The 13,054-nt window shown below is 55.8% G+C and overlaps 1 protein-coding gene across 2 annotated transcripts in view; it reads right to left on the reverse strand.

The window, feature by feature from the left end:
• The window catches only part of arap2 (ArfGAP with RhoGAP domain, ankyrin repeat and PH domain 2), a 60,051-nt gene that overhangs the window by 27,565 nt on the left and 19,432 nt on the right, over positions 1-13,054 (reverse strand). For both annotated transcript variants that reach the window (XM_029840438.1, XM_029840439.1), the window contains exons 10-13: positions 9,842-9,948; positions 5,252-5,451; positions 2,838-2,923; positions 2,542-2,724 (exon numbers count right to left, since the gene is read on the reverse strand). In XM_029840438.1, coding sequence (XP_029696298.1) covers positions 2,542-2,724; positions 2,838-2,923; positions 5,252-5,451; positions 9,842-9,948 — 576 coding nt within the window. The remainder of the gene's footprint in view (positions 1-2,541; positions 2,725-2,837; positions 2,924-5,251; positions 5,452-9,841; positions 9,949-13,054) is intronic.

Here is a 13,054-nt window from a genome sequence, read left to right on the forward strand (position 1 = left end):
GAATCGAGTTTGATCTCGAAAGGGGAGTGAAAATAAGATCGGGCTTTAATCCCCCCGCAGGGGGTCGTTTGATTAAACATCTAATCCCTGCGAAAAGAGGAGCAATTAAGAGAACAAATGGGCCACGTTAAATATCAGGAAAATAACTATTTCCTGGAAGAAGAAGCTACAGGATACAGAAGGAGCTAATGAAGCTAATGTCCTGCCGCTGCCACAGTTGTGCTAGCGGCTAGTGCTAGGTGCTACACCTGCTACAAACGATCCCCCCCCCCCCGTCAGGCTCTGCTAAAGTCACCTGTATCGCCCGCTGAAGCTTTGGGAAGAGCCGGATAAAAGAAGTGATGAAAAACATGGCCGACTCTGGCTGTCGCCTTCCATCAGCCCGGTCGGTCGCTGGGACGCGGCGCCGTGACCCGCGACAAAGGGAATCAGCGCCGAGTGGCAAAACGGCGGGATTTGAACCAGCGACCCCTCCTTTCATCGGAAGGACCACGGAGGACCACGGAGCGTTGGTGGAGGTCACCGCGATATGAGATCATGACGGGCGAACAGAACCCTCCAGAACCCCCGTCTGAAGACGCTGAGCTCGTTTCGTGACAGGAAAAGTTGCCGATGCCGATGAGGAAATGTTATTCCGGAGGAAAGTCCCAGAGGAGCGGGTTTAATATAGCTTTTGTTGTTTTTTAACGTATTGACGCTAGCGCTACTGTAAGCAAGTGTGACACCGAAGTGGAGCAACGCGCCCGATGAGATTAGACTCAAGCGTCCTTGTTTGTGGAACGCGTTCCTCCGGTTCGGATTCGGCACGCTAGCGTAGCCACTTCAGCACGCTAGCTAAAATGTTGCAGCCTCTCCGGAAACCTAGCGAGGATGCTCAGAACTCGGCCGTCCAGGCTGATCTGACTGCGACTTTTTTTTCCCAATGAAACTGAAAAAACAGCTTCACACACACACACACACACACACACACACACGTGTGGTGCTTCACACACTTGTTCACACGTGTGCCGCACTCCCGCACAGACAGAAAAGTCTGCAAAGCTGAAAGAAAAAACCCACCCTAGCATTTCTGCCGCGGCTCCTAATCCACTTTTCCACTCGGCTAGCCAGTAAATATCTTCCTTACTTTAGCCCGACCCCCCCCCCCACGTCCGCCTGCCTCTGGATCTGCGGGAAAAGGCAGCGAATATCTGGATAAACGCTGACACAGGTGGAATTTCAGCCCGTTAGGGCCTCGGTTTATGAAGGAGCAAAACAAAGACGCTTCCCGGCACGAGCAATAAAACGCTAAACCCCAAATTTGGAATGATGGCCGCACCAACCGGCTGGAAATCAATAAGACCCGCCCCCAGCGGTTCTCAGTGCCACGGACAGGCGGGATTCTGGGAAATATTTTTTTAAATTTAATTGTATTTGTTGTATTTAGATAGAAAAAGCTGGTGTTGGCTAGTTTAGCCCCACTGACTGCGCGTTTCGGAAATGGTTCGTAGTCTGTACGTAGCATTCTAGCACTTTACTGCTAACGTGGTTGTTGTTTACTGCAGATACGGAACATTTCTACATACTTATGTACTTATGATAGGACGTCGGCAGCTACCTGATAACTGTCTGATGGCGTCATTGCTAGCAAGGAGGGCTGGCTATTTTTGGCGGCCATTTTTTTTTTTTAAAGTACATTTCCAAAACAACCTGATTGGACATCACGATGATAAGATCTAACCTTAGTGTGCTGTGTGGGGATTTAGCGTAGGTTAGCCACATGCTAATGTTGCATTATCGAGTTTCATCGCGAGGAGCTTTCACGCTACTGAAGTTAGCTAATGCTATTTAAACAGGCTTCTTCCGGTTTCAGGACTGGGGAGGACTGTAGTTCACTGACGCAAAAAAAAAGTGGCGTTTAGCATTCACGAGCTTTACGCTTGTCAGCATTGCTAGCAACTGTAGCAAAGAAGGAAAATGCAAACACACCAACTAAAGTTTTCAGACAACAGACGAACGCGGGAGACTTTTGAGGTATTCAACACGGGGAAGAAGCACAAAGCAGCGCTCGGCACGCGTCGCCGACATCGTTTAAAGACGCGCGCAGCGAAAGGCGTAGCTTTAATGTTGAGGGTAGCCTGACAGGAAGTCGGCGAGCGGATCCGCTGGAACTGAAGCACATCTGCTCTGCTTGTTTGCCGAGGAACGCCGAGAAGATCGCACTCATTAAAATATTCAAATTAAAAAAATAACTTCAGCATATGGCTGGAAAAGTGTTTAACTAGAATCAAAGGGAAGCTAGTCTCAGCTAAACAAGCGGCGCGTGAGAAGCCGGTCGGCCCGCGAAATAATTAATGCAGAGATTAAACCTGAAGGGGGGGAAAAAACGTAGAATTTACTGAATTAAATATTATATAAATTTGAAATCGCTCTGAACTGTAAGCCCTGAGGCGTGTACATTCATTAAAGGAAAGTTTCACCTCACCCTGTTAGCCCGATTCTGGCTGAAACTAGCTTCCGTAAAAATTGCGGTTTTTAAAGTTTTGTTGGGAAAAGTTGCACCTTGTTGAGCTGCTCCGGGTCGGTCAACCCCTCCAGAACCCTCCGGTACTTCCTCTCTCGGTACTTCCTGCGGATGAAGGTGGCGCGCTGTTCCGCCAAGGCCCCGCTGTGGATTTCCTCCTCCAAGGGAAGATTAGCGGCCCAGAAGCTGTTAGCATGCATGTTTCCCACCTCCAGGAAGAGCTGGAACGATGAGGAACAGGAAGAAAATTGAAAAATCGGGTCTTAAAAACAGCAACCGGCTAATCCGGGTTTTAAATTGCTGATACTTTGCAAAACCGCTGCGGCTAACTGACCTCAACTAGCTCGTTGCTCCAGATGCTGCTGTCCAATTTCAAGCTCCGCACTTTAGAGATGCTCGGGCCCAGGGAGCGATGCTGCCCTGGAAAACACCACCGCAGGAACAAAAACGGCTTAAGAACCAGACAAACGGCGGCGTTTAGAGCGCAGGTTGTCGCTAGTCGGTTAGCAGACAAAGAAGCGAAGCACAACTGGAAGCCGGTTCGCTGGCTCAGGCACGTTCGGCCCCGTCAGCCCCCCTCCCTAATTGGAAGTAAAAGCAACGAACGAGGGTCATTAATCGCTAATGAATCATGAGTAATTCATTCTGTTTGTGGGTCGGCCGGTTTATTCGGCTTCGGGGGTTGATTACGGCCAAAGATTGACTGCAGACGCATAATGCATCTGACAGGAGCGCACGCCGCGTGTGTGGATGGGAATTGTCGTCCTGCGGCGTGGAAAAGAGGATCCGTTTAGCACCGGCGTGATCTCGCTACCTCGGCGGAGGAAAGAGACGGCAAACGAGGGTGTGGGTCCGACAAACGGAGCAGAAATGACGTCCGGGATTGAGGTTTTCATCCGGGACGCCCGCTAACAGGGAAGTCCAAGGACGGAATTCTCGAGTGCCTGACAAAAGTAAAGAGGCAGAGGATTGGACCTTGAGGAACCCCGAGGTGGCGTTTTAGAAGGAACAAACTCGGACGAAGGAAAGTGGGAAAAGTCGGGGAAATACGCTTAAATGACCCAACGACGGTCGCAACACTCCACCCCTGTTGAGACGTGCTAACTTTTGGGACAATGCTGTTGTTAGCATTGGCTCCAGACACCGTGGAAACACCAGAACCTTCCGGATCGGACGTCAGTTCGCTTAATAAACTGGAAAAATGTGAACGTTATCAAAGCGTTGGCACAAAAGAACGATTTCCGCCGCACTCGCCTACAAAGGAGCGTTGGCGTTTCACTCCGGCGGCGCCGCTACACCCGCGCGCCGTTCGCCGAGCTGCTCGGCCACTTTTGCCCGCCTGAAAGTAATGAAGCTGAAAACCCGGCGCGTCCCTCGCCTCGCCGGGTGCTTGGCGAATCCTCGCCGCATAAATAGCCCGTCATGGACGTCTTCATCTTCCCAAACAGGAAAAAAAACGGCACACAAAAGGGCAGCCCCATTAGAGCGCACGCCGAAAAAATAAAATTGTCAAAACCCCCCCCCAAAAAAGATTTCAGCCCCAATTAAAAACTTTCCCCGCAGCACTTTCTCAGCCTCGCCGTCCTCGCGTGACATTTTCCCTCCGCTCGCCAACGAGTCGGAGGGAAACAAAAGCCAGCCGCTCCGTGTGTTTCCAGGTTGCCGTGGTAACTGTTGCCAGCGGACACGGGTGGCAGAAGTTGCATCCAGCTTTATAGGAGTGCCACGCGAGGACAGGGACCTCCTGATCCCACAGTGGGCGGGGCCAAAACAACGGCGGGAGGTTTGCAGCGCTAACGGTGAACGTTAGCTTCCCGCCGGGTCGGGATGAGGACTCGGGTCTGGGTCAACGACACCGTCGGGGCGCTGGGTTCCGCCTCGGGCTCCCATCACGACATAAACAAGTCTGTAATCCCCCTCCGAGCACGGGCACAGATGAGGCCTCGGTAATTAAACGCTGCCTTGCTTCAGGGACGAAGCTAAACGCACTCGCGGGTCTCAGCCGTCGATCCCGTTTCCATGGGCAGAAATCAACGGCGAATAAAGACTCGAGATTTGGGGAACGTTGGTTTCGGCGTCTGCGAGCGAGGCAAATCCCGCGTTAGCGCCGTTCCGCCTCACAGAGCGCGTTCTCCGGGTAGAGAACGGGATCATCTTCACCATCAGCCTTCTCGTTACGCCGCTCCTCTTCCTCCACCACTCGTTGTCCCCGACACCAGCGCCGCTAATTAAAAGTGGGAAACATTGTTGGTATTCAAAGCGGCCCCCGGACCCCCCCCCGCCTACGTCCACTTAGTAAGAGGATGTCGGGTATTACAGGCGCTCCTCATAGGTGAGGCGGTTTCAGGCCTGAGGGGATGGCGAGGGGGGGGGGGGGGCAACCAATCAGATACGGCTCCGGATCAGCCGTCTCCCTCTAATCACGTTTAGCGGGTCAAGAAGCAGAATGCGATCTCTCCGAGTTCTCACCCGCGGCTTAATCTTTGTTGTCATTTCATCTGCAGCGTCCAGCGTTGCCAAGTAGATTAGAGAGTCAGGGGCCAGACAACAACCCCCCCCCCCCTAAGTGGCTTATCACCTGGGAACGCACTCGGAAAGAGCCTCCGGGTCACAGCGCTCGCACAAACAAGCTGCCGACCACACAGAACAAAAAAGAATCGGATTTCAGCCCCTATCGACTCGTCGGGAAGTTGTGGAAAAGTTGCTCCAACACTGAAAACGGGCCTGAACTCGGAGCGCTGGACTCACCGGCGCACTTCTTGCAGATGACCACGCCCAGGTTGATGGAGGCCCACTCCGGCTGGGGGGCCCGGCAGTCGGCGCAGCTCCGGTTGGCCTCGTTGAACCAGATCTTCTCAGCCACTTCGTAGTCGGACAGCGTCTCCGCGATCGATTCCTGAACCGCTTCAATCCACTCCTCCTTCTCCCGCTCTGACTCGGCAGTGAAGCTGAAACAATTGATTAGTTTGGGGGGGGTTTCCTCAACATACCCCTCACTGGAGAGGGCAATTAAGGGGTGCAGGAGGAGGTACAGGAGGAGGAGGAGGTACAGGAGCTAGAGAAGGAGGTGCAGGAGGTGGAGGAGGTACAGGAGGTGGAGAAGGAGGTACAGGAGGTGGAGGAGGTACAGGAGGAGGAGGTACAGGAGGTACAGGTGGAAGAGGAGGAGGTACAGGAGGTACAGGTGGAGGAGGAGGTACAGGAGGTACAGGAGGTGGAGGAGGAGTTACAGGAGGTACAGGAGGTACAGGTGGAGGAGGAGGTACAGGAGGTACAGGAGGTACAGGTGGAGGAGGAGGAGGTACAGGAGGTAGAGAAGGAGGTGCAGGAGGTGGAGGAGGAGGTACAGGAGGTGGAGGAAGAGGTACACGAGGAGGAGGAGGAGGAGGAGGTACAGGAGGTGGAGGAGGAGGTACAGGAGGTACAGGAGGTGGTGAAGGAGGAGGTACAGGAGGTACAGGAGGTGGTGAAGGAGGAGGTACAGGAGGAGGTGCAGGAGGAGGAGGAGGTACAGGAGGTAGAGAAGGAGGTGCAGGAGGTGGAGGAGGTACAGGAGGAGGAGGAGGTGGTACAGGAGGTACAGGAGGTGGAGGAGGAGGTACAGGAGGTACAGGTGGAGGAGGAGGAGGTACAGGAGGTAGAGAAGGAGGTGCAGGAGGTGGAGGAGGAGGTACAGGAGGTAGAGAAGGAGGTGCAGGAGGTGGAGGAGGAGGTACAGGAGGAGGAGGAGGTGGAGGTACAGGAGGTGGAGGAGGTCGGTTCAAACTTTCCAACCGTTCTGCCGATGTGACGAGAGCAGAAGGGAAGACATGAGACACCAGAGGAGCAGGAGAGGGATCACAGCCGGGATGATTCCATGGGGGGGGGGGGGGGGATGGGGGGGGGGGGTCATTGCAGAGACAATTACCGGAGCCTCAAAGGCTCCAAAACACAGTTAAATCCACAATTTAAGACCATTTTGAATCTCAGGCTGTTAAATTGTGTGAGTGCTCACTTTATTCCAGACAATAACCTTCCCCTCTGCTACATGCTAAACTCATCCAGCGTTCCTAAATCATGGAAGAAAAAGCCCGCTCCTTCATTTACGCTCCAGCCTTGAAAGGAACCGTTAACTTTCCTTTAAAATTGGGCCATTTTTCCGCGGCGGGACCGTGGAGGTGGGAAAAAACAGACATTCGGATGCAACCGGAAACTCCCAGAGTTGCTCCGTGTCCAAGTCTCGTCATTCCAGCGGAGAACATTTCGTTGAAAAGGGAAAAAAAAAGGCGCCGGAGCAGCAAATGACGTCCGGTTGATGAGCATTTCATCAGCCTGTCAGCCCGTCAAAACGGGCGGAAAACCGCCAGCAGGAAACGTGTCGACTGTTTAAACGAAGCGTCTGACTGAAGGATGCGAAGAGTCTCGCTGACGGGACGTCTGGAACGTTGAAATAGATCCGATTCTGACTCCAGATTATTATAGAAACGATCACAGAGGGATCTGACGCCTCGGAACACCTGGAACACCTGCCGACCGGCCCGGGTGGACTCGTGTCGGCCCAGAAGGAGAAACGCTTCCTTTCTGCACAGTTGGAGATTTTTGTCAAAACTAAACGCTAAAACTGGCACAAGAGTTCGGAAAAGTTGTTTTCCGACGGCTAAATCCTTGAAAAGTTGCCGATTGAAGAAGGAAAGAATAACCTGGGCTGTTTTGTTGTTCGCCAGCGCCGCGCTTAGCGCGACATCAAAGCAGCCGGACAAAGATCAAAGCCAACACCGGAGAGCGGCGCGTTCCGACGTTCGCTGGAATCGTTCGTGAGAGCGTGGGCGGCCGCAGCGCCGAACCCTCGCCGCACGGAACCGAAAAGTGGCCCCGAAACTGAACCGCAACTTAATGGAGCTGTGAAAACAGGAATAAAGGAGGAAGCGCAGCCGAGAGGGGGGCAACAACTTCCCCATCGAAAGTTGGCCGACTTTGCCGGCTCGTATCTGCCTGGTCGTGGTTCCGTCTCCTCATAAAACGCCGAGCGGAGACGGCGTCCACGGTGGGGACGGCGTCCACGGTGGGGACGGCGTCCACGGCGGGGACGGCGTCCCCGTCCGTCTGTCCCCGTCCGTCTAACAGCAGCTAAACAATAGAAAAGCCAGAGCGAGTCTCCACAGCTCAAAGTGATTAGACGAGTTTCTCGCTAATCCCAACCTTCAGCAGGTAGGAAGACGCTCCCAGGGCTACCGATCGATCACACACACACACACACACACACACACACACGCACACACACACATGCGCACACACACACGCACAATGACATCAAAACAATTCAGCCGAACTCGAACTCATTTTAATTCCAGCTCTACTTTTTGTTTCACACAAAATGGCAATTACGCCCGGCGCGCTAACGAAGGCGCCCAACGACGGGACCATTAAGGGAGCCGACGCAAACAGATCGATCGGACACGCGGGAGGCAGGTAGAGGAATCAGGAGGGGGGTAGGTGGGGGGGGTGAGGGGGGGGCAACAAGGGGGGGAGAAGAAGAGTCAAAAGACAAACAAGTGAGCATAAACAAACGAGGCGCGCTCTGCCCGACCAGCTGTGACGGTGTCTCCTAAATGGGCCATTACGGCGCCAACAAGGAGCCCAGCCATCGATCGCCGGGCCCCCGGGAGGGAAGACACCTGAGGTAGGACCACCAGGCAGGAGAGACACACCTGCCCCAGGACACACCTGCCCCAGGACACGTCAGCACCAGGACACACCTGCCCCAGGACACGTCAGCACCAGGACACGTCAGCACCAGGACACGTCAGCACCAGGACACACCTGCCCCAGGACACACCTGCCCCAGGACACACCTGCACCAGGACACACCTACCCCAGGACACACCTGCCCCAGGACACACCTGCCCCAGGACACGTCAGCACCAGGACACGTCAGCACCAGGACACGTCAGCACCAGGACACACCTGCCCCAGGACACGTCAGCACCAGGACACGTCAGCACCAGGACACACCTGCCCCAGGACACACCAGCCCCAGGACACACCTGCCCCAGGACACACCTGCCCCAGGACACACCTGCCCCAGGACACGTCAGCACCAGGACACACCTGCCCCAGGACACACCTGCCCCAGGACACACCAGCCCCAGGACACACCAGCCCCAGGACACACCTGCCCCAGGACACACCTGCCCCAGGACACACCAGCCCCAGGACACACCAGCCCCAGGACACACGTGCCCCAGGACACACCTGCCCCAGGACACACCAGCCCCAGGACACACGTGCCCCAGGACACACCTGCCCCAGGACACACCTGCCCCAGGACACACCAGCCCCAGGACACACCTGCCCCAGGACACACCTGCCCCAGGACACGTCAGCACCAGGACACACCTGCCCCAGGACACACCTGCCCCAGGACACACCAGCCCCAGGACACACCTGCCCCAGGACACACCTGCCCCAGGACACACCTGCCCCAGGACACACCAGCCCCAGGACACACGTGCCCCAGGACACACCTGCCCCAGGACACACCAGCCCCAGGACACACGTGCCCCAGGACACACCTGCCCCAGGACACACCTGCCCCAGGACACACCTGCCCCAGGACACGTCAGCACCAGGACACACCTGCCCCAGGACACACCTGCACCAGGACACACCTGCCCCAGGACACACCTGCCCCAGGACACACCAGGAACTCCAACGTAGAACGTTTGTGTCCACTCAGATATTCCCACTAATCTGGAGACGCCTCCACCTCCAACACAGACGAAATATGAACCTTTTTCTCTCACCTCGTTTTTTTTTTTTTTTGCTTCTGAAAATAATCACTTTAATTACTGCGGATAAACAAATCGACTCCACCGCTAACGAGCGGACGGGAGAATCGCCCGAGTGATCCAGAACCTGCCGAACACGTCGTTGATGCTACGAAACGGACAAGAAAAGGGGACCACAGACGTCCAGACCAGACGTCCAGACCACAGACATCCAGACCACAGACGTCCAGACCAGACGTCCGCCCCATCTTGCCTCCCCCACGGTGCCCCGCCCCATCCTGCCCCCACCACCGGTGCCCCGCCCCCACTGGTGCCCCGCCCCATCCTGCCCCACCCCCACCCCCCCACCGGTGCCCCTCCGCATCCTGTCCCGCCCCCACCGGTGCCCCGCCCCATCCTGCCCCCCCCACCGGTGCCCCGCCCCCACCGGTGCCCCGCCCCATCTCCCCCCCCACCGGTGCCCCGCCCCCACTGGTGCCCCGCCCCATCCTGCCCCCCCCCCCCACGGTGCAGCCGGCCTGTTGAATTGTTTCAGGCGAGACGACAGGAAGTGACCAAATGCAAAACCTACCAGAAGCTTCTGAAGGGCGTGTTGAGGTCAAAGCTGCGGCGGTCCACGTTGGAAATATTGGCGGCCGTCAGCTCCACTTCCGAGATGGCCAGACCTGCTCGGTGATCCTGGGGGGCACAGAAAGGGACACGGATCCACAGATTCAGGAACGCCGAACACGGCGAGAAGAGACGGCGCCCGATACATCAGCCTACGATGCCAAGATTTGATGCTAATGAGTCCAAACAAATACTGGAAAATTAACCAACACCAGCTTTGTTGATTAGTCACTTTCGGGGGGGGGGGGACGGTTTACGTATGTCGCACTTCCACGGAACCCTCCGACTTATCTGTCAACGGGCTCGTGAACGCCGCCTGACCCCCCCCCCCTCGTCATTCAGGGCCGGTTTTATCCTCCGCCAGAACGGAGAGAACTCGGATTCAAAGTGGAGTTGCTTTGAAAGTTGCTGATGTCATCACACGATGGCTGGGGGGGGGGGTCATTCTGGGTAAATGACACCCATCAGGACTCGGGGAGCGGGTGTTTCCGTGGAAGCATCGCGCCGTAAAACCGCAGTCAATGTTCTTCAATTCAACCGCGGCCGCGGTTTAAATATTGGGAGACGGAAAAAGCTTTTCCAAAAAATGAGTTTCTGCGAAAGGAACCACGGGGAAAATGTTCTGTTCCTCCGATCACAGCCCATCTGAGGGCGCCGAGCCACCTCGTCATCGGCCATCTACGCGCACACGCCCGGGCCCAGACCCCGGAACGCCGAACCACCTCCCGTTGGGATTAGCCTGTTGGGATTAGCCTGCTGTCGCGCGTTTGCTTTGCGCTGAACGGCGTCGACGGGAAGACGGAGGAGCCGCCGCCGCATGCTAGGACGGTCAGGAGACGCAGCAACAGCGGAGGGGAGGGGTCACCTCCCACCCCGGGTGGACGGCAACAACCACGTGGGGGCCGGCGGCGGCATCTCTGTCCAGGCTAATTAGCATAGTTGGTGAACGCGTCGGAATTAGACAAGAGGCAACGTGACCGGCTAACATCGCTAGCTAGCGTGTGAGCTAATGGGTCGTGTTTGTGGCTCGCTGCCCATCAGCCGGGCTGGGAGTCACCCAGAACAATCTACGCAGCTACCGCGAGCGCTAACGTTGAGCTACCTATAGATGCGGGACGAATGGAAGGGGGGAGAGGCTGCAGATACCCGCCTGCCTCAGCGTATGTGCACGCTAGCCAGCGCGGAGGGGGCGAAGCAGTCACCTAAACCTAATGACCCTCATCCCTCTCAGGCAGCCAATTAGAGCTCTGGCTGCTAGCGTCCGCCCGGCCCTCTCCACTTGTTACCCAACCAATATGTGCCGTGGTCTCCTGCCCTCGCCAATTAATGCGGCGAGGACGAAGGGGAAGGGAAGGGGGGAGGGAGGGGTGGGATTAGAGGTAAAAATAACTCCACCAATTACCACAGGCAAGGGGCAGGTGGCAATAATGGCATTTATGATGAGAGGCAGAGGCAAACGCTGCTTCCTGCCCCTCCCCCGCCAGAAGCGCAGATACGGGAACACATGAGCACAAACGAGCTGCGGATCAATACCCCCGTCTGTGGGAGACATCCCGGGATGAAAGGTCCGATGGGGGGGGGGGGGGGGGCAATTCCCAGAGCGGCTCACAGCCACCGACAAACTTTAGCGCGGCCTGTTTACTCGAGGATTAGCATCACTTTGGCGCATCGATTTTGGCGCCGCAGCACAGAAGTCTCTGTGAGGCCGGGTCACACCACTTCAGCTCCACCTCCCGGGGCAGAAATATTGCCCCGTGGGTTAAACCTTCCCCTGGGAAGCTCCCCAGGTGGCTAATTCCAATACCGACTACCTCCCGACTCTCTGAAGTTCTTCGTGCTTCTATCTGCAAGTCAAATGCGAACTTCCCCCAGGCGAGCTAGTTTTCTTGTTGGCATTAACTCCCCGGGAACGGGTTAGCTAACGAGCCTAAGCTAGCAGCAACAAATGGTAATAACAGCCTCAGACGTCACCTTCAAGGACTTAAAACAAACACTTCAATCGAAATACCATTTTTGCCTCAAATTAAATTGATTTAAAGAGCGAATGACTAATGATCGCAGCGGCGCATTAGCGGCTAAAATGTTGCGAGGTGAACCAAACATAACCGTTAATGAGTAAATATCAGCACGCGTTGAGATGATGCTAATCATTACGAAGAACTCAAACACAGCAGTTGAGAAAAAGCTGAATTAAACCCTCAGCCTTGCTGTTACAGCCCCCCCCCCAGGTAGCGTTAGCTTTATTAATTAGCGTGAATCAGAGGAAAAGGTTCTGGGTGTGAATTTCGTGTTTTTAATGGCAGCTTCTCACAAGCCAGAACATCCGCCCACCACCCTGGAGCAGAGGAGCCGATCTTCCCATTTTCCCTCCCTCCAAAGGCGATGCGGGCGGTCCAGCTCCTCTAGGGGGAGCCAGAGTTGCTCCGGGGCCAGCGAGCACATAATCCCCCCCAGCGTGCTCTGGATCCACCAAAAGGCCTCATCCCTGCTGGCTGCGGTTGGAAGCCCAACAAAGGGAGACTTCCTGGCTCCATCCTGATGCGGAGGAACAGCGCTTGTTCTACAGAGACCTTTCAGATACCAGATACCCCCCCCCCCCCCCCCACCACCACCACCACCACCACCATCTCGGTGATTTATGATGATTTATCCAGTTTGATTTGAGCCAAAACTTTCAGCCGCGGCGTCGATAAAACCGGAGCGGCTCACAAGACGCTCAGGCTGATCCTGAGGAGGCTGCTAACGACACGTGTTCACGCCTCGCCGGCGCCTCTTCGCCGCGGCGTTTAAACGACCTCAGCTCGCTCGCCCGGGCTCACGGCCCGCGAGGAGGGGGGACGATGATGTTTCCAACAGCTCATTCATCACGTCGGATTAAATACCGCACACCAGTGAACTTGAACCCCCCCTCCCCCCCTCCCACCCTCCGTTAACTCCCTCCTTTATCTCAGAAACCGCCAACAATCATCTTTAACGCGACCCCTGCGCCGCCGCGCTCCTCCGGCTTTTGTGTCGCTCCTCCGGCTCCCGGGGATTCAGCCTGGAAGCCGAAATAACACAATTAATTTGTTCCCGGCGTGGTTCTCCGTTCCCCCTCTCGCTTCTCCCGCCGCCTCAGATCAAGGAAGTGGAAATGTGCTGATACCCAAAAGGGAATTTCCAACATCATGTTTGT

This window comes from Takifugu rubripes, chromosome 8 (genome assembly GCF_901000725.2).
Source record: "Takifugu rubripes chromosome 8, fTakRub1.2, whole genome shotgun sequence".
NCBI lineage: Eukaryota > Metazoa > Chordata > Actinopteri > Tetraodontiformes > Tetraodontidae > Takifugu > Takifugu rubripes.